The sequence below is a fragment of the Schistocerca piceifrons genome, chromosome 1, assembly GCF_021461385.2.
Source record: "Schistocerca piceifrons isolate TAMUIC-IGC-003096 chromosome 1, iqSchPice1.1, whole genome shotgun sequence".
Taxonomy (NCBI): domain Eukaryota; kingdom Metazoa; phylum Arthropoda; class Insecta; order Orthoptera; family Acrididae; genus Schistocerca; species Schistocerca piceifrons.
The window spans coordinates 860523000-860545516 of record NC_060138.1 but is presented as its reverse complement, the minus strand read 5'-3'; the positions used below and the strand labels follow the sequence as shown (position 1 = coordinate 860545516).

The 22517-nt window shown below is 44.5% G+C and overlaps 1 protein-coding gene across 1 annotated transcript in view; it reads left to right on the top strand.

Moving 5' to 3' along the window:
• LOC124715883 overlaps nucleotides 1-22517 on the top strand; it is a 1071880-nt gene that overhangs the window by 346957 nt on the left and 702406 nt on the right. The window contains 1 exon segment of the mRNA XM_047243130.1: nucleotides 21111-21316. Within this exon segment, the coding sequence (XP_047099086.1) occupies nucleotides 21111-21316 (206 nt within the window).

Below are 22517 nucleotides of genomic sequence, written 5' to 3'. Positions count from 1 at the left end.
GAGCGCTTCTAGGCGCTACAGTCTGGAACCGCTCTGCTGTTACGGTCGCAGGTTCGAATCCTGCCTCGGGCATGGATGTGTGTGATGTCCTTAGGTTAGTCAGGTTTAAGTAGTTCTAAGGACTGATAACCTTAGAAGTTAAGTCCCATAGTGCTCAGAGCCCTTTGAACCATTTTTTGCACTACACAAAGCTTTACGTCTCGCCTGGGCTCTTCAACACCGAAAGTGATTTGTTGATGACTGGAAACATGTTGCCTGGTCGGACGAGTCTCGTTTAAGATTGTATCAAGAAGATGGATGGTATATGGTGGTATGGGGACAAACTCGTGATCCATGGACCCTACGTGTGAGCAGGGGACAGTTCAGGCTGGTGGAGGCTCTGTAATAGAGTGGGGCATGTGCAGTTGGAGTGATATGGGACCCCCTCATTCGTCTAGATACGACTCTGATAGGTGACACGTACGTAATCATCCTGTCTCATCACCTGCATCCATTACGTCCCATGTGCATTCCGACAGACTTGGCCAATTCCAGCAGGACAGTGCGACTCCTCAAATGGCTCTGAGCACTATGGGACTTAACATCTGTGGTCATCTGTCCCCTAGAACTTAGAACTACTTAAACCTAACTAACCTAAGGACATCACACACATCCATGCCCGAGGCAGGATTCGAACCTGCGACCGTAGCAGTCTCGCGGTTCCGGACTGAGCACCTAGAACCGCTAGACCACCGCGGCCGGCTGCGACGCCTCACACGTCCAGAATTGCTACAGAGTGGCTCCAGGAACACTCTTCGGAGTTTAAACACCGCTGGCCACCAAACTGCCCAGACATAACATTACTGAGCATATCTGGAATGCATTGCAACGTGCTGTTCAGAAGATATCTCCACCCCCTCGTACTATTATGGATATATGGACAGCCCTACAGGGTTCCCTCCAGCACTACTTCAGACATTAGTCGAGTTCATGCTGCGTCCTGTTGTGGCATTTCTGCGTGCTCGCGGGGCCCTACACGATTACACTCTTCAATGTATCTGCCAAGATCAAATGAGCTTATAGAATTTTTGCATTATGCATATAAGAAACGTTGTCGACTTAATCGTGGAAGGTACGTGAACATGTGGTATCCGAAAAGAATCCTCTACTACCGACACTACGGTGACGCGCTGATTGAGATGTAAATGACGTGCTTACCAACTAATCTGAAAGGCACAATGTCGCCCGCTCGCTAGGCCGGTGGTTTGCGGTGTAAAGCCGCTTTAATACGGTTGGGAATAGCAGCGGCAGAGAGGGTGGGCGGAACGGGGTTCCCCTGTGAGCCGGCGGTCCCACAGGGGTGGTCAGGGCGATCGATGGTGCCGGAGCTGGCTGGCACTGCGCCCTGGCACCGACAACTCGTCTGTGCCCCGCCGTTACATACTGCCGCTGCCGTACTCGCTTGTCCACTTTGCGTTGCGGCGCTGTCACTCCGCCTATGCAAGAGTAAACAAGACGCACAACTAAATTAACAATGAAAAGGATAGGTAGATCAGTAGCCGACCCGGAAGTTTGTTGGAACAACGCAGTGCTTCACTAGGAATGGTCTTGTTGGTGGTAGTATGCTCTTGCGTTTCTCCGTCTTTTCAACTGACGTAACCAGCGTGTTACAAGAGGGCCTACAATTAGGTGTGGACTCTGAACCACAGTGCAACTTAGCATTTCTCACGTTAATGAATCATCACCAACTGTGAACGAAGCAACAAGTGTCAGAAAAAAAAAATCGCGAGATCAACCGAGGATTGGCCACCAAACCTATGCATTCGTCGTCTGGGTCTTGCCCAGTCAGCCACCGAGCTAGGCAATAGCAAAGTTTACGAGGTATGATCAAAAAGTGGAGGAGGAGGCGTTTAATGTTTAATGCCCCGCCGACAACGAGGTGAGATGGAGCACAAGCTCGGATTAGGAAAGGATGGGGAAGGAAATAGGCCGTGCCCTTTGAAAGGAACCATCTTGGGTTTTTCCTGAAGCGATTTAGAGATATCACGGCAAAGTGAAATGAGGATGGCCGGACGCAGGCTCGAACCGTCGTCCTTCCGAATGCTAGTCCAGTGTGCTAACGATTGCGCTGCCTCGCTCTGCGTGATCAAAAAGTAATGGGATTTTTTTTAGTTTCGCGGGCTTTATATACCCGATTTTCAATTTTTTTATCCCGTTGGTACACATGTGCCTGATGTATGATTACAATTTCAGATGTCTTAATATTTAGTTTATCGTTGGCACATGAAAATGTTATACGTGTTTAAGAGTGCTCGGCATATTTACTTTCGAAAAAGGTTGCTCAAAGAATTTGCATTACATTTTGCGTAAAAAAATGGAATAAAGTGCAGCTCAACATTCGAAATGTTGACTGTGGCTTCTGGCGAATCTGCTATGTGTAAGACAAGAGGTTACGAATGGTATAAACGTTTCAAAGCGGGTCGAGAACGCGTTGAAGACGACGACCGTCCTGGACGCCCTTTCATGTCTTTTATTGACGATAATGTGGAAGAAGTGAAGAAAATAGTTCTTGACAATCGCCCAATCACCATCAGAGAGATGGCATATCCTTTGGCTCACTCCAAGCAATTTTTTCGAATGTTTTGGACATAAAGCATGTAGCAGCAAAGTTTATTCCGAAATTGTTGAATTTCGACAAAAAACGACGTCGCGTAGACACCGCGCATGAATTGGTGAAAGAAGTCAGCAATTACCCATAACTTCTAAAGAAGGTTGTAGCATGTGACGAAACATTGGTTTGCGGGTATGACGTCGAAACCAAGGCGCAATCGTGCCAACGGAAAGTGCCTGAATAGCCAAGATCGAAAAAATTTCTACGATTTCGATGACATGTGAAGGTTCTACTCACTGTTTTCTTCAATTACAATGGGGCAGTGCAAAATGAATTTCTGTCAATAAGGAATACTACCTGGAAGGTATGCGCCGCTTGCGTGAAGCATCCCGAAGGGGACGACAAGGGTTATGGCAAAACCACTCGTGGAAATTGCATCACGATAATGCTTCCGCTCACACCTCACACCCTGTTCGTTGATTTTAGGCGAAAACCAAACGTTACGTTGCTTCAGCTACCGTATTTGCCGGACATGGCCATTGCGTTTTCTTTCTATTCCCGAGGTTGAAGAGAACTATGAAAGGACATCGTTCTGCCACCATTTAAGAGGTAAAATTAGCAACGCTGAAGGAGCTGAACACCATAACGTAAAGTGAGTTCCGGAAGCGCTTCCAAGATTGGAAAAAGCGCAGCCAAAAGTGTTTTATATCTGAGGGCGCTTACTTTGATTAGGACACAGTTGATGTTGATGAGTAAATAATGATTCTAAAAGAAAAACAAAAATTCTCGTTACTTTTTGATCACACCACGTATATAAAAATTTGAAGAATAAAAGACACGTAGGATTCTTGTTGTGGCCTCCTCTGATACGGAAAGCGCGGATATCAGTGTGGGCATCAAGTTTGACCAACCGTGTCACTGCTCTCTGTAATATCTAGGTACTTTGTGTTTAGCAGGGCAACCGTCCGAACTACAGTGGCATATAAAGATTGCCGCCCCCAAGTGGTAGAGTCCTCACCAAAGTTCACCATCCCCTGGGGTCTCTGTCTGTATGAACGTACAAAACTAGAAGGTACCCCACCTATCACGCAAAACTTCCATCATTTACACAGCACTCCAAGAAGAGTACTAAACACGCCATTAACTTCTGATGACTAAAGTCAGCACTGCTTCCGTTCACGACACAATTACGTACCGCCACCCCAGGAATGTCCGTTTGCCTTACACGAAACCCTCGCTATGCTTTACAGTACCACTACATAGGTTGTTACCTAGAGTAATGGGAAATATCCTAAGTCCTACTCTTTCTAAGACGTGGGAAACCATCCTCACAGATATCATCCTACCGACCTACCAGCCTTACGAGCACTTTCCTCGAAAGCATTCTTAACCAACGAATTCATCAGCACCTTCCACCACGCCTACCCATTCCCAACAAGCACAATTGCTTCCGTCGTAACGACTCCATTTATGGCCAACTTCTATACGCTACCCGTCTTATTTTCCGTCAACACATAAAACGAAAATCCATCATATTTGCCTCCCTTGATATCCAGAAAACGTCGGCCAGAGTGGCCGAGCGGTTCTAGGCGCTACGGTCGCAGGTTCGAATCCTGCCTCGGGCATGGATGTGTGTGATGTCCTTAGGTTAGTTAGGTTTAAGTAGTTCTAAGTTCTAGGGGACTGATGACCTCAGAAGTTAAGTCCCATATTGCTCAGAGCCATTTGAACCATATCCAGAAAACTATTGACGGCACAGCATTCTAGACTACTATTCAAGCTACAAACCTATCTACTCACAGTTAACAGTGACTGGCCTTCAACGTCCTTCCTCCACCAACGTCCTAAGTGTGTCACAAACAACCACAACTGCTCCAGTATCTCTCACCCTACCACTGACGTGTTACAAGATTTTGTCCTATCCCATTCAGTTTACATCCCGACAGCGCAGGCATTCCCATCTCCCACCCCCGCCCCCCTCCCTTCTTACCTCCGGAAGTCTCAAACGTCATTTGAATCTCCTCCTTGAGAGGGAACTTCAATGTAAATCCATAGAAAAACTAAGCCACAATCTTTGGCCGCACCATTTGGCAATTGCGTCGTCCGCTTTTCCACTTCTCTATCTCCAACCAACTCCTACTTACCATCAAACACAAAGCCAAAGATGGAATAAAACTAGCAACAGGCAGCACTCGACGTCTCATCCTTTTACAGTTATCCTCACCTATAAATCCCACATCCGCCGCGTTTTAAGTATTCCATTGTTGCTTGAATCTCGGCCTTGCCTAAATACTGTAACCCCTTTGAAATCCTTGAACGACGTGCATTACGCCTCGCCTTCCACATACGTCTACCTTTCCCGGCTCGCTTCCTACATCAGATCATCCTTCTTCTCTTCTACGAGCACTTTCTGTCCTAGTACATTAATTGGACCGCCCGGTACCAGCGTCCAGTATCCTTCGATTGATCTTTAATTCAAATACATTGCTGCGCCTATACATCCGTAACACCCTTCCACGTGCCTCCATCCTTTATCCATCCTTTCCCGCCGGAACTTCAACCAGCTCCCACAACCGAACATTGAAAACCCTTCCTTCCAGTCCTAGTCAACAAGGCTCCACTTCACCCCATGCTTTCGTTTTCTCTTTCCTCCGATTTCCCACTCAGTAATTACTGTTAGTTGCTTGCTACGGTTCCATAGGACCCCATTGCAGTATTCACCATTCCACGTCCATCATGAAGAGGATCATTTTCATGCACCATCAGTATCACCATTACATCGTAGTACCATCAGCATCATATTTTAATTGACAGTTCTACACTTATACTTTACTGTTTTTGTTTTATTTATTTATTTATGTTTCTTTCTTTGCGATTGGTTTCGGGGTTCCTGTATAAAGATATATAACATAAAGAGTGAGTCTCAGCATAAAGGTATAAATTTTGGTAAATTACTTCATTACTCCGCCATTAATTTACGCAATATACAATAGGACATTAATCCGTACAAAGCATAAAATGCTAGCCACCTTACCTGCTAAATAGATAGCTGTACTTCACCAAGAGAATAAAACAGGTTAGGTACACTTCAAGGTAGTGAAACTGCCTCGAGGGAGTAACATGATTTAAATAAACATAATTTAAATAAATATATAATCAACATTTGTTCCTCAGATGCTGATTTTCGCAATGTCAGGGAGTAACATGATTTAAATAAACTTAATTTAAATAAATATATAATCAACATTTGTTCCTCAGATGCTGATTTTCGCAATGTCATCATTTGACACTTACTGTGATGGATTAACGGAAGAAGTGGAAGGGATACAGGAAATAGCTGAGCGATTCGTCACGTATTTCCTTAGCGCGCGAGCATCACAGGACCGCTTTAAAAATCAGTGGGAGCACCGACAACAAATACACTGAGCATCGTGGAGAGACTTACTGTTAAAATACCGAAAGTGATCGTTCCATTGCGATTCTATGAACATCTTACTACCGTCCACCCGCTCACATACTACATCTTACGTTATGACTACTACGGTAGAAGTCGAGAGTTCATATTTTTAAGGAGGCGCTATTGAAACACTATTTACCCATCACCGAACACCGTAAAGTGGCGTGTGGAGTGTAGAAAAACACTACTTTCCCGGGTCTTTTCTTTGCTGACATCAGGCTTTTGAGTGACGCATCTGTCTTTCCGCATTTCGTGGCCGCTGGCACAGTAGCTATTGCAAAGAAAACCGCTAAGGCAATAGACTACAAGTGGATCACGTTACCGACTGTACGTAGTCGATTGCTTTAAAGTACTTTTGACAGCCAATGATTAGTGTTGTAAGTTTGTGAGGTTCGGCAACATTCGGAGGAATGTCTGTTGATGCTTAATGCCGTTGCTACAGTGATGTAAAGCAGGAAGCCCCTGTGTTTGAACTGGGAGTCCCTCGCCCCTCAGTTATTCGTTTACGCAGCTTCTTGACGGCTGCCCCTGGACGAGAAACTCTCCGCAGTTTTACGAAGCTGTCGCGTCGGAATGTGGCAGAGAGATCGCCGTGCTGGTGGCGTTCCCTGACCTTTGCGGCCCTCCTGGGGCTGCCGAGACCTCGCCCAGACCTGTGGCTGGGTGTGGCTGCCCCGGAGGCTCCCGACCCACCGCAATCGATTGCCCCGCAGTATTTAACTGCGACGCCAGCTGCGCGTGAGATAGCACCGCGCCCGAGCTGGCTCACTCCCAGCCGCCGAAGGCATGTCGGTAAACAAGCCCTGCCGCGATCCTGAGCTACCGATTTGCTCCTATATCTAAACAGAAAAGAAGCCTTCTGCCCGCGGCGACATAAACACCACACGTATATGTCTGAATCGCCGCTGTTTTACGCCTTAGAATTCCGGAGAAGATGTTAAATTCGTGGTATTCAGCCGTGTGGTATGGCCTTAGTTCCGAAACACATCGGCAAAAATATTGGCTCGCTGCAGCGTTCATTTGCGCAACCTGGTTGACACACTGAACAGCACAAATAAGAGGCAAATCGCATTTCATACTTTTCAAGTGTTCTAAGTGAACTAAACTCATGGCGGTAAACTTTAAACTACGGTTATGCCAAAATAATCAGGGAAAACTTAAATATCTTCCCAAAATCTACTTTCTCCCTTCTATTTCTCTGCACTGTTCCACCTGTCTCTTGAGATCCAGTACCTCACCACTTGCTTCCTCACAACCTGTGTCATTTCCACCTGCCTCCTCAGACCACTATTCCAACCTCTCTCTGTCTATCTTCTCCCCTTCCTCCTCCTCTTACCCTCTCTATGTCCATCTCCAATATCAACCCTTTTTCAACCCCAGCCTCGCCCCAATGGGAGGTTAGGTGGTTTTTATCCCCACAGTTCTTATTTCCAGACAGTAACCTCTATGTGTACCAAATTTGGTTGAAATCCATCCAGTGGTTTAGGAGAATATGTGGAACACACTACATGTAACTATGTACATTTATAGCGCTATCGTCATTTCCGCACTACATCGTTCCTATGTGCATACCGTAATGGAATAGTGAAATATTTTGTAAAATGTTTAAAGTTTCTCCAGGAACGTAGTCGGCGTTGTGTTACCCGCACACTACGCTGAGAAAAAAGTATCTGTGATACCGTCATTTTTGAAACACCCTGTATCTGCGTTCTCATTCTGCAACGTCCTATTAATTGCTGAACGGAGCTACTGATGGAGATGCGTGCTTTTTGATTAACGGGACTCAAGCTAAAAGTGACGTTTATGGTATTTTAATTTCTCTCATTAGTAGTATTTTATTTGTGCAATAGTTCGAAACACTTTCACAACGTTTAACACAGCGTACCTCTGTACGAAGACAGAACCTGCCTTTATAAAATCTTTGCGAGATTTCCTTTTAGCCTAAAGGGGATTGCCTGTAAACAACTGTGCGGCAAACAGTTAGAGCTCCGCTGTTTACCGGTCGCCTATTAGCGCTCCATTCTCCCTGTCTTCCAATCAGGAGAACGCTGCCTCCACAAAGCCAATCCTTGCGTGGCGCCTACCTATGCAGGCCGCACGGTGAACACGGCAGCTATGTTGAGTATTACTCTCGTCCGCACCAGGGGATTTCGCGTTTGTACGAAATCTGGTGTTTACAGTTGCTATATCAGTTCGTGCTACTGCGCGGGCTATCAAATTAAGACAACACTTTATTCTCTAACAAGTAAACCCCCTAGTCTTAAGAGAATCAAACTCCCATGTATAAAACAACTTCAGACGTCTGATTACTTCACAAATCAGTTAATGTATTAAATATTTAACGTTAAACACATAAGCAAGATATAGTTAAGATAACGTTTGAAATTGTGTTTAAAACTTGTTGGGCTCTCATTATCAAACACACGACGAGTATAGCCTGGCTAATTTGCGCTAGTTTTTCATGTGTTTCAGTGTTCGTGACGTCAGACCTCCTAACTATGTGCCGTGCAATTATGTAATTTTGCTGGTACATCCAGTAGTATATGTGGATACTATCTGCGGAATGTGCTGCGAATAGCCGGCCGAAGTGGCCATTCGGTTCTAGGCGCTGCAGTCTGGAACCGCGAGACCGCTACGGTCGCAGGATCGAATCCTGCCTCGAGCATGGATGTGTGTGATGTCCTTAGGTTAGTTAGGTTTAACTAGTTCTAAATTCTAGGGGACTAATGACCTCAGAAGTTGAGTCCCATAGTGCTCAGAGTCATTTGAACCATTTTGTGCTGCGAATTGGATTAATAGTAAGGACATAATTAACAGTAATACCTGACGCGACAGTTTCACTAATCGTGTGTGAACAGCGAAAGTGTACGTTATCGTTTCATCATTTTGTTTGTCCGGGGGGGGGGGGGGGGGGGAGAGACACACATACAGTGTCTGACTGTAAAACTTGGCTTATTGTGTTAAGCCTTTTAATGTAATATTATACCTCTTAATGACTAGATTATAATAACATTTTAAATTCCTCCTGTAATTATATGAAATACTGAGAAGCAAATTATTCTTGTCTCTGAAGCCGTTAGATAAAAATAACGTACAGCTGGGACCGTCAGCCAAGAACCATGAACTGCGTTAGCCGTGTAGTAATACGGACAATACCAGGGATTGTTATCAAGTTTTAATTATCGTCTCGGAAAAAAAAAACATGATACGTGAAGGTGTTAGCCGTTCCATACATGTTCACCTTTCAACGAGACGCATTTTCCCCAACGACGATGGCTTGCTGGAGTCGTTGCTTGTAGAAGTTTGCGTTTTGGCTGTTCAGGAAACATACCACTTCGAAAATCATTGTGGAAATGCGTGCCACGTGACTATTTCGTCATCTGACGAAAGGGAAAGATGTCAGAGGTTGTCATGTCAAGAGGATACCGGGTGATGGTTGGATCTTCGCCCTTTTAGATACTCGTGAGTTCCCTGCTTGCTCTCCTCCCTTGTTTCGGGTTTATAATGATTCATCTAGCACTCGTCCACGGTGGTTAGGTGGCTGAAGAAGTTACTTGGGTTGATGTGACACAACTCCACTATTTCCGCTACCGCCTCCGTTGGGCGGGCGTTTTGAATCGGTGTGAGTAGTCGTGGATCCCAGCGGGCGTGGACAAAATTGGTTCAAATGGCTCTGAGCACTATGCGACTTAACTTCTGAGGTCATCAGTCGCCTAGAACTTAGAACTAATAAAACCTAACTAACCTAAGGACATCACACACATCCATGCCCGAGGCAGAATTCGAACCTGCGATCGTAGCGGTCGCTCGGCTCCAGACTGTAGCGCCTAGAATCGCACGGCCACTCAGGCCGGCTGGGCGTGGACATTCCGCATATTAAAATTGTGGAAGATGTAGGGGACAGTTTCGACTTTCAAACTGCCTGGATGAAATAATCTCTTCTGGAATCGAAACGCATGGTTTGCTCCAGGGCTCGGTCAGTATGCTTGTGCTGTGTACATTAGGGACTTTTTTTAAAAATTTATTTACTTGGTGGCACTTGACTGCTGATGGAACTTGCTTAGCTTGGATTCTAGATTTGTCTAACAAATTAGTCACGTGACGTTTGCAGATGCCATATTGGATTTGGTAGTATTTCGCTGATTTCGTATAATAACTTGTGTTATGACAGTATGGTGTTTGAAGAAAATGATGCACTGAAGATTTATCACAAACTCTTTACTCTTGGTACGATTTGTAATAATCAAATGTCATTTAATGACACATAGGTGGTAAAAGAGTTCAGGAACCCTAAGATGAAAGACACTGTTGTTGAAAGTTGTATGCGTTCACAATGATGCTGTGGTTAGAGACGTAGAGCTACAGAGTCGAAAGAAGAACGTTCGCATCCTACTATAATCTAACTTTTTTTCTATCTTCGCGTTTTTGAAAGATTCTGGGACTCTCTTATTAACGTAATTTAAGCCTGTTCTGCAATGTGCTATGTTATTTACATTTAAGAGCGCTCTCTTTCGGAGGAAATTTGTTCGGCTGTGTGACTTCAGTTTGTTTGAAATACGAAAGATTAAATTTCTGCGAGTGTAAAGAGCAGCAGCAGCAGCAACATTTGTATTCTTGCTTGTCACAAGTATGTGCCTGTTTCTTCTGAATATGTTGCAATTTCCAAATGTGTGGTTAGGCGGGAGAAACTAAGAGTATAGTTTAAATTGCTGCGAATGAAACGAGCAGGTTCAGATGGTTCAAATGGCTCTGAGCACTATAGTACCAGTTACCATTAAAAGTCTGCTAATTCCCGTCCTGCGGCCATAATCACCTCGGAAACCTTTTCACATGAATCAACATGAGTACAAATAACAGCTTCTCCAATGCAGTAGGCTTTTATACCTTGTGGACGAGATACTATCGCCATCTGCATATATCCATTCGCTATCCCGCGACTTTTGTCACCTCAGTGTAATGCAAGGCTGAGTGATATTTGTCTTTATCCTGGAGAAAACAACGGCTAGTTGTGGGTGCCATGCCTCTCGCTTTAGATCATTGTTTCGCGCCTCCACCTCATTTACAAGTCTCCCGGGTACTGCATTGCTGGCCGCTGTGACCGAGCGGTTCTAGGCACTTTAGTCTGGAACCACGTGGCTGCTACGGTCACAGGTTCGAATCCTGCCTCGGGCTCGGATGTGTGGGATGTCCTTAGGTTAGTTAGGTTTAAGTAGTTCTAAGTCCAGGGGACTGATGACCTCAGATGTTAAGTCCCATAGTGCTTGAGCCATTTGAACCATTTGGTACTGCATTCGCCGGAACATGAAGCTGGGCAGCGGTTCGGGCGTTCTTTACAGTAGACAAGCAACAGATTTTTACAAAACTATTAATGAAAGGAACTGTTCTCACTTGTCGCTCTTATTCTACCACTCATAACCGTTAAGATTCATCATTTTCATTTATGAATGTTAATACTTACATTACGTGACTCTGACAATACTGTAGGCAATTTTAATGACTTAAATAATCGGAACGACAAGTACGAATATCTGTTAGCTACATCTGTTTCGTTCTTTATCATTTCCCACTGGATATGAAGCTGGCGTAGGACAATATTGGAAGCTGGCTGAGAGCCAAATGTGTTGTAACTACAAGTACATGTCGCGGCAGTTAAATTCTTTCTGTAGCTGAAAATATGTCGTGTTCAATACAGGTCAATGACGACACCGCAGTGATGATGTATTTGAAGTTAAGTTGCTGTTCGGATTTAGTTGCGTATTTATTTATTTCTTTATTTTCTTTCAGTTTCTGAAGTGATATAAATTCTCTAAATGAGTGCTCCTACTGTTATGAAGACATCATCATGAGCGAGACCATCCCATTCGTCGAAAGTAAGTTGGTCAGTTGTCCGTGATTGATCTAGTTTACTGAAACTGCAGTGAACACGGGTGACTGCACGTTTATAGAGTGTACCTGAATTCACTTTACGGACTTTAGGGACAGCTTCCTTACACCAAAACAAGAAAAAATGCTAGTTATGAGCAATTGTTCATTTTCGATTTTGTGAAGCACATGTCTTCTACTGCAACCTCTTTGCTTCCCATTTTTTGGGAGGAGCTAATGTGGACCGAAACGAGAAAAAAATGTCTAATAAATTTAGGTTTCAAAATGCTTACCGTAAGAATTAAGAGCAAAACAAGGGATGTGTTTCACAATAATGAAGATGAACAAGTGATGATAGTTTTCAGGTGTGCATTTTGGAACCAATGTTCACTAGGCATTTTTTCTTGTTTTGGTCCACTCTACTTGCTCCCAAAATATGAAAAGCAAAGAGCTTACAGTAGAAGAGATATTTTTCACAGTTTCGAAGGTATGCATTTTACAACCCACGTTTACTAGCTTTTTTCTTGTTTTAGTGTATGAAACCTGTGTTCAAAGGCAGGACAGGCTAGGCTCTGGTACAAGAGCTCAGGATACATCCTTAAACTGCTGTTCCATCTCATGTGGTTCGACATTGCTGGACGCCGGAGATGTGGCCTGACTAATATTCCATTAAAGAGATACGTGGAAAAAGATCCCTAAAAAGCGACGAAAGTAACGCTACTACGATGCTGACACAGGTGTAGTTGTGTTTTAAACTGAAACGATTACGGGTCTTAAATAAACCTGAAACATGAAAAATCCATAATGCACATGCTTCAGTTGGTCCCAGTCGTTTTGCTGAAATCATTGTAGCTGTTTTTGCATTTTCTATTAGCTGTGATGGTGTCTGCCATTCGGAAATATTTTCTGGTCAGGTTTTGTTACTTGTCATCGTCTCGCAGGAAAGCTCTTTTCTTATGGATGTTCATCGTAGAAAATTCTCTGGTTTCCGAGAAGCGCTTTGATATCCTCGTGGGAATTGTTGCCGACCGCGCACGCTAACGTATCGACTGCGCTGTCTGCTGTCACGCTTCCGTGGATATCGAAGTGTTCCGTAAATACATCCAACTGTGCTGTCCGTCTCTCTATAAATACGCAATTATTTCTCCATCGAACCTCTTTCGATCTACTGTCTGCTGACCTAGTTTCGTTTTCGAATACTGTCTCGAAGCTGAGTTTCGGTTGTCAGCAGTGGAACTGTAGATACGCACAGTTAACACTCCTTTCACTAGCCGGTCGGGGTGGCCGAGAGGCTCTAGGCGCTTCAGTCTGGAACCGCACGACCGCTACGGTCCTGCCTCGGGCATGGACGTGTGTGATGTCCGTAGGTTAGTTAGGTTTAAGTCGTTCTAAGTTCTAGGGGACTGATGACGTCAGATGTTAAGTCCCATATTGCTCAGAGCCATTTGAACCATTTGAACTCCTTTCACTGCTCTAAGCCGTTCCTAGTGAGAGCTGATAACTTTTTCAAAAGTGGTTCAAATGGCTCTGAGCACTATGGGACTTAACATCTGAGGTCATCAGTGCCCTAGAACTTACAACTACTTAAACCTAACTAACCTAAGGACATGACACACATCCATGCCCGTAACTTTTTCACCAGAGCAAGTAAATCGTCCTGCTAACTGCTGGGACGACGATTTGCAACTGAGGGTGCACAATAAGCAGTCTCACACGATTAACATCTGAGCAGCTACCCCAGAGAATTCTTATTTGCCTGTGTAGCGCGCATACTCAACGCAATGAAACAATAATTATAGTGTGCGGTAGCGTAGGACAGGCCGCCCACAATATATCCAGAATGAGTAGGTATATCTAGATGCTGTTTTCGCCAAGCTATAACGGACAATATGGCGAATTTCCTGGCGTTCAGTAATAATTTTTATTGCTTATAGCCGTTTTATTACAACACAGACTTTGTATTTTTGCAGTGGAACTATATGCTTTTTTCTGTAGCATTTGAAAGAAGCATCGGAGATAACTTCGACACATAACATGTACGGGACTTAATCAAATAGTATCAAGATAACAGCACCGCAAACCACTGTCCCGCCGTCAGGAGAAGAGGTTCTGCAAACGTCGGTGGCGTAATTTTCCGACTATAAACGATAAAAATTACTCGAAAACGTCAGGAAATTCTCCATATCATCCGCTGTAACATGGCAAAACCCGCATCTCGATATATCCATTCATTCTGGATATATTTGGGGTGGCCGGCCGCGGTGACCGTGCGGTTCTAGGCGCTTCAGTCCGGAACTGCGAGACTGCTACGGTCGCTGGTTCGAATCCTGCCTCGGGCATGGATGTGTGTGATGGCCTTAGGTTGGTTAGGTTTAAGTAGTTCTAAGTTCTAGGGGACTGATGACCTCAGATGTTAAGTCCCATAGTGCTCAGAGCCATTTGAACCATATTTGGGGTGGGCTGTCTTAGCTGCGTCCCCCAAAATACAATGCGGACTATTTTAATCCATAAAGGTGAATAACTCGAAATAGAGATGAGGCACAGCAAAATGTGTTAGATAAAAGTAGTAGATGACAGAGGGTCACGCATTGATACTAATGTCCTTCGCCTTGAACTTAATTTTCGAGGTGATTTGGAAGTTAAAATGACTTATGTTAATGGGAAACCAAATACTTGATTTAAGATTTGAAAAGAGTGGCAAATTTTACGAATAAAATGATACATTATTCAAGGTTATGGCAAGGTTCAATGGAGGTCAAATAAGTAAATATGTTTTTAGTTCCAGTAGGGATGAACTTGGAATAGAGGGGGAATACGTCAAAATGCAATGCTAGATATAAACTGGAATGGACATGTCGTGAATCACAATAGAGCAGCGATTAGCAGTCCAACAACACTTTATTCCATAGTCACAGAACATACAATATAACAAGTCAAAGATACATTGTCCTAAGAGTAAACAAACAGTCTCTCACTTGCGAGAAGTACATCACTCTGTGACAGGACATAAGAAGTCACGTATCATTACCAATAACCATGATCTTAAAGGTTATTATCGAAGGGCTTTCGAATGGAAACCCATATTTATGACGCCGTATGTGAAAAGAGCTATGAGAGGTTCGAACTTTTACGTTTTAATTAACGTGTTTATTGGCAAAAATAAATACATCACGACGAATATATGCCATTTTGACTTTTTCAAGACAAGAAACACAAATAAAACGTAGATCATCCATATGTAAGTCGTTGAGTGAGTCCTCTCACTTCTCATTTCTAGGGATGCTCCTTCCAATTTGTATCTAACATTGTGTGTAGCTGTATCCTTCCTCCATTCCGACTTAATCCCTACTAGAACTAAAAGCGTATTGACTTACTTGATCTTCATTGGACTTTGTCATGTCCTTGAACAATGTATCATTTTGTACGTGAAATCTCTTTTCAAATCTTAAATCAAATATTAGACTTCCTGTTAAAGAAATCTCTTTAACCTCCAAATCACCTTTAAATCACGTTGAAAGTCACGGCCATTTGTAGCAATGCATGTCCGCCTTTACTACCTACCACTTGTATCTAAAACATTTTGCTGTATCTCCTCTCTCGCCCGAGTTATTCCCCGTTATGGATTAAAATGGTCCACCCAGTATGTATGGGGAAGTTTTACCAATAGAAGGGACAACGACTCTGGAAGTCCTATGTTGAAAGACTATTTCAGTTTTCGATTTTTTAGGCTTCTAGAATGGCTGGAGATGCTACAAATGATGTTCATTTTCGTCGATTCTAATGAAGAAACACAAAAATGTCTGGAGGGACTTTAAAAAGTAAGTAATACATGTTTTCCCACGCTAAGACCAATTCGTAACGAGAATCGCGCATTGTCAGAAGAGAGTGCATGTTCTGTTTTTTTTTTTTTGTAGACACAGTTCTGCTGCGGTTTTGATAACAGGTTCGTCACAGTGTGGGAAAGTAATGGAGAAGGAACTGGAAACGTTGTTCAAAGTTGAATACAACCGTGGTTCAGTGATGCCGAGAATTTGACCAAGGCTGCACAGACGTGGGTGATGCTGATCGGGAAAGAAGAGCATGGACGTGGATCACAGGCGTGAATGTGCTGACAGTCGAGGAACTGATTCTCTGCGATCGTAGATTTTCACATGATGGGGACGTTCAGACAGCGGTTCTCAAAAATGGTTCAAATGGATCTGAGCACTATGGGACTTAACTTCTGAGGTCATCAGGCCCCTAGAACTTAGAACTACGTAAACCTAACCAACCTAAGGACATCACACACATCCATGCCCGAGGCAGGATTCGAGCCTGCGACCGTAGCGGTCGCGCGGTTCCAGACTGAAGCACGTAGAACCGCTCGGTCACTTCGGCCGGCCAGCGGTTATGGAATGGTTCCATGACAAAGGAGTGAATTTCTTTCGTCGAGGAATGGACCGATTGGTAGAACGTGCCGACCGTTGTTTACAGAGTTGAGAAATAGTGTCATCTATCTGTGTCATTCTGAAGTGTAGTGCAGCATTCTGTAAAAATAATTTGGCCTGCCAAAATAATGTGTGATCTACTTTTTAAATCCCTTCGTATTTAATTTCGTATGAAATATGCGAAAGAACAGTGTTGGATTAAATTTTTTCTGTCAACTTAATGTATCTTTCGTAAATAAGAAAAAACTTCCAGAATGAGATTTTCACTCTGCAGCGGAGTGTGTGCTGATATGAAACTTCCTGGCAGATTAAAACTGTGTGCCCGACCGAGACTCGAACTCGGGACCTTTGCCTGTGAGTACCGGGCGTGAGTCGTGCTTCGGTAGCTCAGTTGGTAGAGCACTTGCCTGCGAAAGGCAAAGGTCCCGAGTTCGAGTCTCGGTCGGGCACACAGTTTTAATCTGCCAGGAAGTTTCATATCAGCGCACACTCCGCTGCAGAGTGAAAATCTCATTCTGGAAACATCCCCCAGGCTGTGGCTAAGCCATGTCTCCGCAATATCCTTTCTTTCAGGAGTGCTATTTCTGCAAGGTTCGCAGGAGAGCTTCTGTAAAGTTTGGAAGGTAGGAGACGAGGTACTGGCAGAAGTAAAGCTGTGAGTACCGGGCGTGAGTCGTGCTTCGGTAGCTCAGTTGGTAGAGCACTTGCCCGCGAAAGGCAAAGGTCCCGAGTGCGAGTCTCGGTCGGGCACACAGTTTTAATCTGCCAGGAAGTTTAAAAAAAAAAGCTTGTTCCGCAAGAGACTTGGAGACCAACGTGTATGTGTACGGAAGCGGTCGAGCTACGGGGAATGTGAACCATATTCACATGGAAAGTAGCTAGTTTCTCCTTCCATTTACAATAGCTATTCTTTAATCTTCTCCATTTAACATTGACTCACATTTTGGAAAGTTGCTTAGTATTTGCTGAGGGAAAGTGATTCCTTAGAATAATGTGTGTTGTTTTTAACCTTACCCATGTATACAATTAATTCAAAGTTCTTTTCCACCTCGTGGAAAAGTATATTTTTAAGAATGTTATGTCATTAAATCGATATTCGGACGTTAGAAGTGTGCAAAAAAGGAATTCTTCGTCATAATGCAAATGCTCGTTTCCATATTTCTGTGACTGTTTTATGTGTTACATTGAGGCCGTTTAGGATTGTGCTGGACACAAACAAAAGGTAAGACGATTTACGTATTGGCGTAACATAAGAATGCCAAAAGTGAGATAATTTCGTTGTTATACGTTATTAATTCTGTTCTGGTAACTTCGCTCTTGATGGAGGTTTCAGAGATCTCTTGATATTGCTGTAAAGTATGTGTAAGCGTAGAAAAATGTATGGGAATGAACCTGTGTGGTTCTAGAGATCTTTCCAAGTCTCAACATGTGTGATGTATATATGCAGAATTAAGCGACGAATGAACTTGTACCAAAGTTGGGTTCGAATCCTGGCCTTAGTAAAGCTTTCATTCATCGCTTCATTCTGCATATAAGCATCATGTATAGGAATGTCCCGTATCGTTTGTGCAGAACGATGTGGAATGAATGAAGTATGTGGCATTAGGTGTAATGCGAGAAAGGTGAAATTTCATCTGTATTTAGTTGCGTATCAGCAGTAAGGGGGAAGGGGAGGGGGGGAGCAAGTATTAGAAACGTAGGCAGTTGTTGTAATATTATCGTTCTCTTTAAATTATTCTATATATTCATGCTTGTGTGGGCTTATTTTCAGTCAGAAAAAAACTATTCCTAGAAGTATGTCTAACGTTACTGGAACTCTACATGTGAATAACGTAACACAACGTGCCCAGGTGACGTGCACGTGTAGCTTATCTTCGTCTTTAAGACCTTTAGAAGGGTCGAACCATTGGTAAGAGGAAACAGTGGTGCATCATAACGACAGATCACGTAATTGCCTGCAGTGCGTTTACTGTAGAATGAGTGGTCGCGTGAGGACTACCCAGCTATGTGGCGCAGTGGATAGCACGCTGGACTCGCATTCGGGAGGACCACAGTTCAAATACCCAACGTGTTCGTGGACGGCCAGGCGAAAGGCTACAGGAAACCGCGATTGTCGAGACCCATACGTCTCCAACTCTGGGAATCATGTCGGGAGCAAATGGGTATGACAACAGGACTGATTTGGTTACTGTCATTAATCGTGACAGTGTCTGTATTGATGAAGTAACTGCGTTTATTACAGTACAGTGCCGTTCAGACAAGCAAGCATGTCTGAGGAGATTGTGTTGTAATAAATGCAGGTACTGCACCAACACAGACACTGTCATGATATGATCACGCGTGGCGGGGCTAAAATGACGATACAGAAGTACAAAAAAACAAAAAGTTTCATTGCGCTTAGTTTAACGTATATGCGCGAGCAATAGGATTGTGACTGCGTGTTATGTGGAGGTTTGACCGGCGCTAGGGGCATGCTCGGGAGCCGAAGTGGTCAAGAGGACTGCTCATTGCAAGCGAGAAATCCGCGTTCGAATCCCGGTCCAGCACAAATTTTTATTTGTTACGACTAGCTGACGCTGATGCATATTCGCAATAAGTGAATTCGTTTCATGTTTTGATAATTGCTGAAGAGCGGCAGATTGCCAGCCTGTACGTTGTCATACCCTTCACGAGCAGGGAGTCAGATGGTGTATTCCAGTAGAATAATGCAACACCACATACTGCATTTCACGTCAAAATCGGCTTGAGGACCGTACGCAACCTTGACGGCTCCGTTTTCCCATGATCTGTCAGCCATAGAGCATGTCTGGGATGCGATGGAAAGACGTTTACTTTCGTACCAGTCTCCAACAAGCAATCTTTATGAACCAATACAGTATAGGTTTTAGGACTGGCAGGAAATTGCCCAAGATGAAATTCGGAGGCCATATTCTTCCATGCCGCTACGAACACAGGAGCGTTTTCGTGCCCATGGGGTCACACCATATAGTGAAATTAATGACTGAAGTCAGTACCGAAAGGAATGAAAATTTCATCACAAATACCCGTCATCTGATAAACGTCTCCACAGAATTTGATAAATATCGGATTGGTGCTTCATAGTGTACCACTTCCCTTCTTTTTTATGTACTAGGGGCGTTCGATAAGTGATGCATTATTTTCTCGGCCAGTTTTGGTTGAAAAAATGCGGATTTGTTATGAGGCATCGTGGAATATTCCCGTTTCAGCCCCTATAGTTTCATTAAGTGGCGGCGCAATACGTAGCCTTCAAAATTGCGTGTGTAGCAGAGGTGCGTTCCAAGCGCAGAGCTGTCATTGAGTTTCTTTTCGCCGAAAACCAGAGCATCGCAGATATTCATAGGCGCTTGCAGAATGTCTGTGGAGACCTGACAGTGAACAAAAGCACGGTGAGTTGTTGGGCGAGGCATCTGTCATCATAGTAACAAATTCGTGGACAACTGTCCGATCTCCTGCGTGGCGACCGGCCGCACGCAGCTGAGACACCTACAGTGTTGGAACGCGCGGACACCCTAATTCGATTTGATCGACGGATCACAATCAAACATTTCGCTGCTCAACTGGACGTTCCTGTTGGTAGTGCTGGCACATTCGTCCACTAGGTGGGGTACTCCAAGGTGTGTGACTGCTGGGTTCCTAGTTGCCTAACAGAAGATCTTAAAGAGCTACGAGGGATCGTCTGTGCGGAGTCCGCGCGTTAAGAGACTGATCGTGACAATTTTTTTCCGAACATCGTCTCAAGCGATGTAACAATGGTTCATCACATCGAACCGGAAACAAAACGGCAGCCCACGGAGTTGCGCCGCGCCACGCGCCTACGAAGGAAAAGTACAAAGCCACACCCTCAGCCGGTAAAGTCATGGCGACTGTCTTCTGGGACTCTGGAATTCTGTTTGATGTCCTGTCTCATGGTGCAACGATAAACTCTGAAACGCACTGTGCTACCCTCAGGAAATTGAAGAAACGACCTCAGCGTGTTCGTCGCCACAAAACTACAATCGAACGTCGTGGAATTCTGTTTGATGTCCTGTCTCATGGTGCAACGATAAACTCTGAAACACACTGTGCTACCCTCAGGAAATTGAAGAAACGACCTCAGCGTGTTCGTCGCCACAAAACTACAATCGAACGTCTCCTACTCCATGACAACGCAACGCCTCACACAAGTCTGCACACCCAAGAGGAGCTCACAAAAGTTCATTGTATATTTCCTTCATATCCACCCTATAGGTCGGATCTCACACCTTCAGAAGAGTGGTATAGAGGTATAGAGACCTTCCCAATAAGGTGGCGTAAGGCCGTCGTCTTGAACGATGATTTTGTTGAAAAATAGGGTTTTGGAGCCAAAAGAGTGGGAAACAATATGAGGTATTAGAATTTTGAATAAAATCAACCTGCTTTCAGGAAAAAAAAAGTGTTGCGTTTCTTATTGAACGTCCCTCGTAATTGGACGTAGCACTATCAAATGGCTTTGAGCACTATGCGACTTAACTTCTGAGGTCATCAGTCGCCTAGAACTTAGAACTAATTAAACCTAACTAACCTAAGGACATCACACACATCCATTCCTGAGGCAGGATTCGAACCTGCGACCGTAGTGGTCGCTCGGCTCCAGACTGTAGCGCCTAGAACCGCACGGCCACTCCGGCCGGCGTAGCACTATCCATTAGGTCAGTAATACCTATCAAGAGCTGACCCTGAGAAGAGCTAGTTGCCTTTGCAGACTGGGCCACGTTGCGTGTTTACGGTGTTGCAGCGTACGACCCGCTGCGGCTGATGCACGCCGTGGTGCGGGTGGTGAACGAGGTGTGCGGCCGCTACTGCGACAACGGGCGCGTGCTGCAGCTGCCGCGGCCCAGGCCCGGTCCGCCCATCTCCACCTGCGCCATCCGCAACTCGCGCCGCCTCATGGAGGACCGACACGTCATTGTGCACGACCTGCACGCCGTCTTCGGCATTCCGGTGAGCGCCTTCCACACACTCTGTCTGTCTGTTTGTTTGCAATATCCGTTAACATTTCTGTTAGTTTATTTTGCGTAATTAAAAGCTGCACTGTAAGATTGCAGAGTCCAGCGGCGGTGGCGTTGAATTTTCAGGTTTCCAGCAGCGTCAAGTAATTAAGTTACACTAGCTTTCGACCTAGACCATTTTCAAGTGGTGTGACTGTCAGTGGGCCGCTGGTACGCTCTTGTTGCACTAGCTGCCGGCTGTGACGTCACTGGTGCACGCGGCGTCGCCCTAGCACTGGCATATGACTCGGCTCTTGGTGTGCCCGCTTCAACGACGCGGCCGCTCGATTCCAAGCCGCACTGATACGGGGGCCGCAAGTACTTGTCCTCACCGATTTCATTCATATTGATAGGATGTGCAGATCACGGATAGGATTACAACGTACGTAAAAAGGAAGGATCAACTCTCAACTGTTTCCGAGAAAATTGGCTTCGAGTTTTATATGCTAATGCGTGGTGCCTAGCAGCAAGAGTCCGTAGCCAAGCGAGTAAGCGCTTACTTTCGTAAGATGGGAGACTCTGGATCAAATCTCGCTTCCGCTCCTTTTCCCCCCCTTTTTCCTTTCTTTCTTTTCTGTTTCTTCGTTCGCACGTAATCCTAATAACAGGTGTATTATGACTGCGCAACTTATCAGCATCCAAGGAATCATACAATTGTTAACACGATCCTTACCTCGAACATTTGGGTTTTTCTCTAACATTTTGGAAGTAATTTACCATTACAACTGTGTCCATGCAAGTACGTTTCAACCCACCATGAGCCAGTTTTCCCGGTACAGGGGCAAATACGGTACGATTCACCGCACGAACCCATTTTCTTGGTAATCCTGCTGATGGTTTTGAACCACCAGAAACAGCTGCAAGTGCCAAAAAACTTTCGGTTACCGGTAGTTTCGCAGAGGGTGATAAGGTGATCATTTCAGAATTTAGTCAGTCCTAACTCTAACCATTTTTGACAAATTCAATTTGAAGACTCAAGGGTGTGCATGTACCCTGTCTTTAGTCAGGAACGAGTTTCCCTATTTTCAGAGTGCTACTACTCAGTGGTGAATTGATCTACAGACCTAAATTTTTTAGGCCTCGAGTATGCAGGCTACTAAGATGATACAATGTGTAGAAAGTAGGATAAAATTGTTAGATTTTTTATGAAAAAC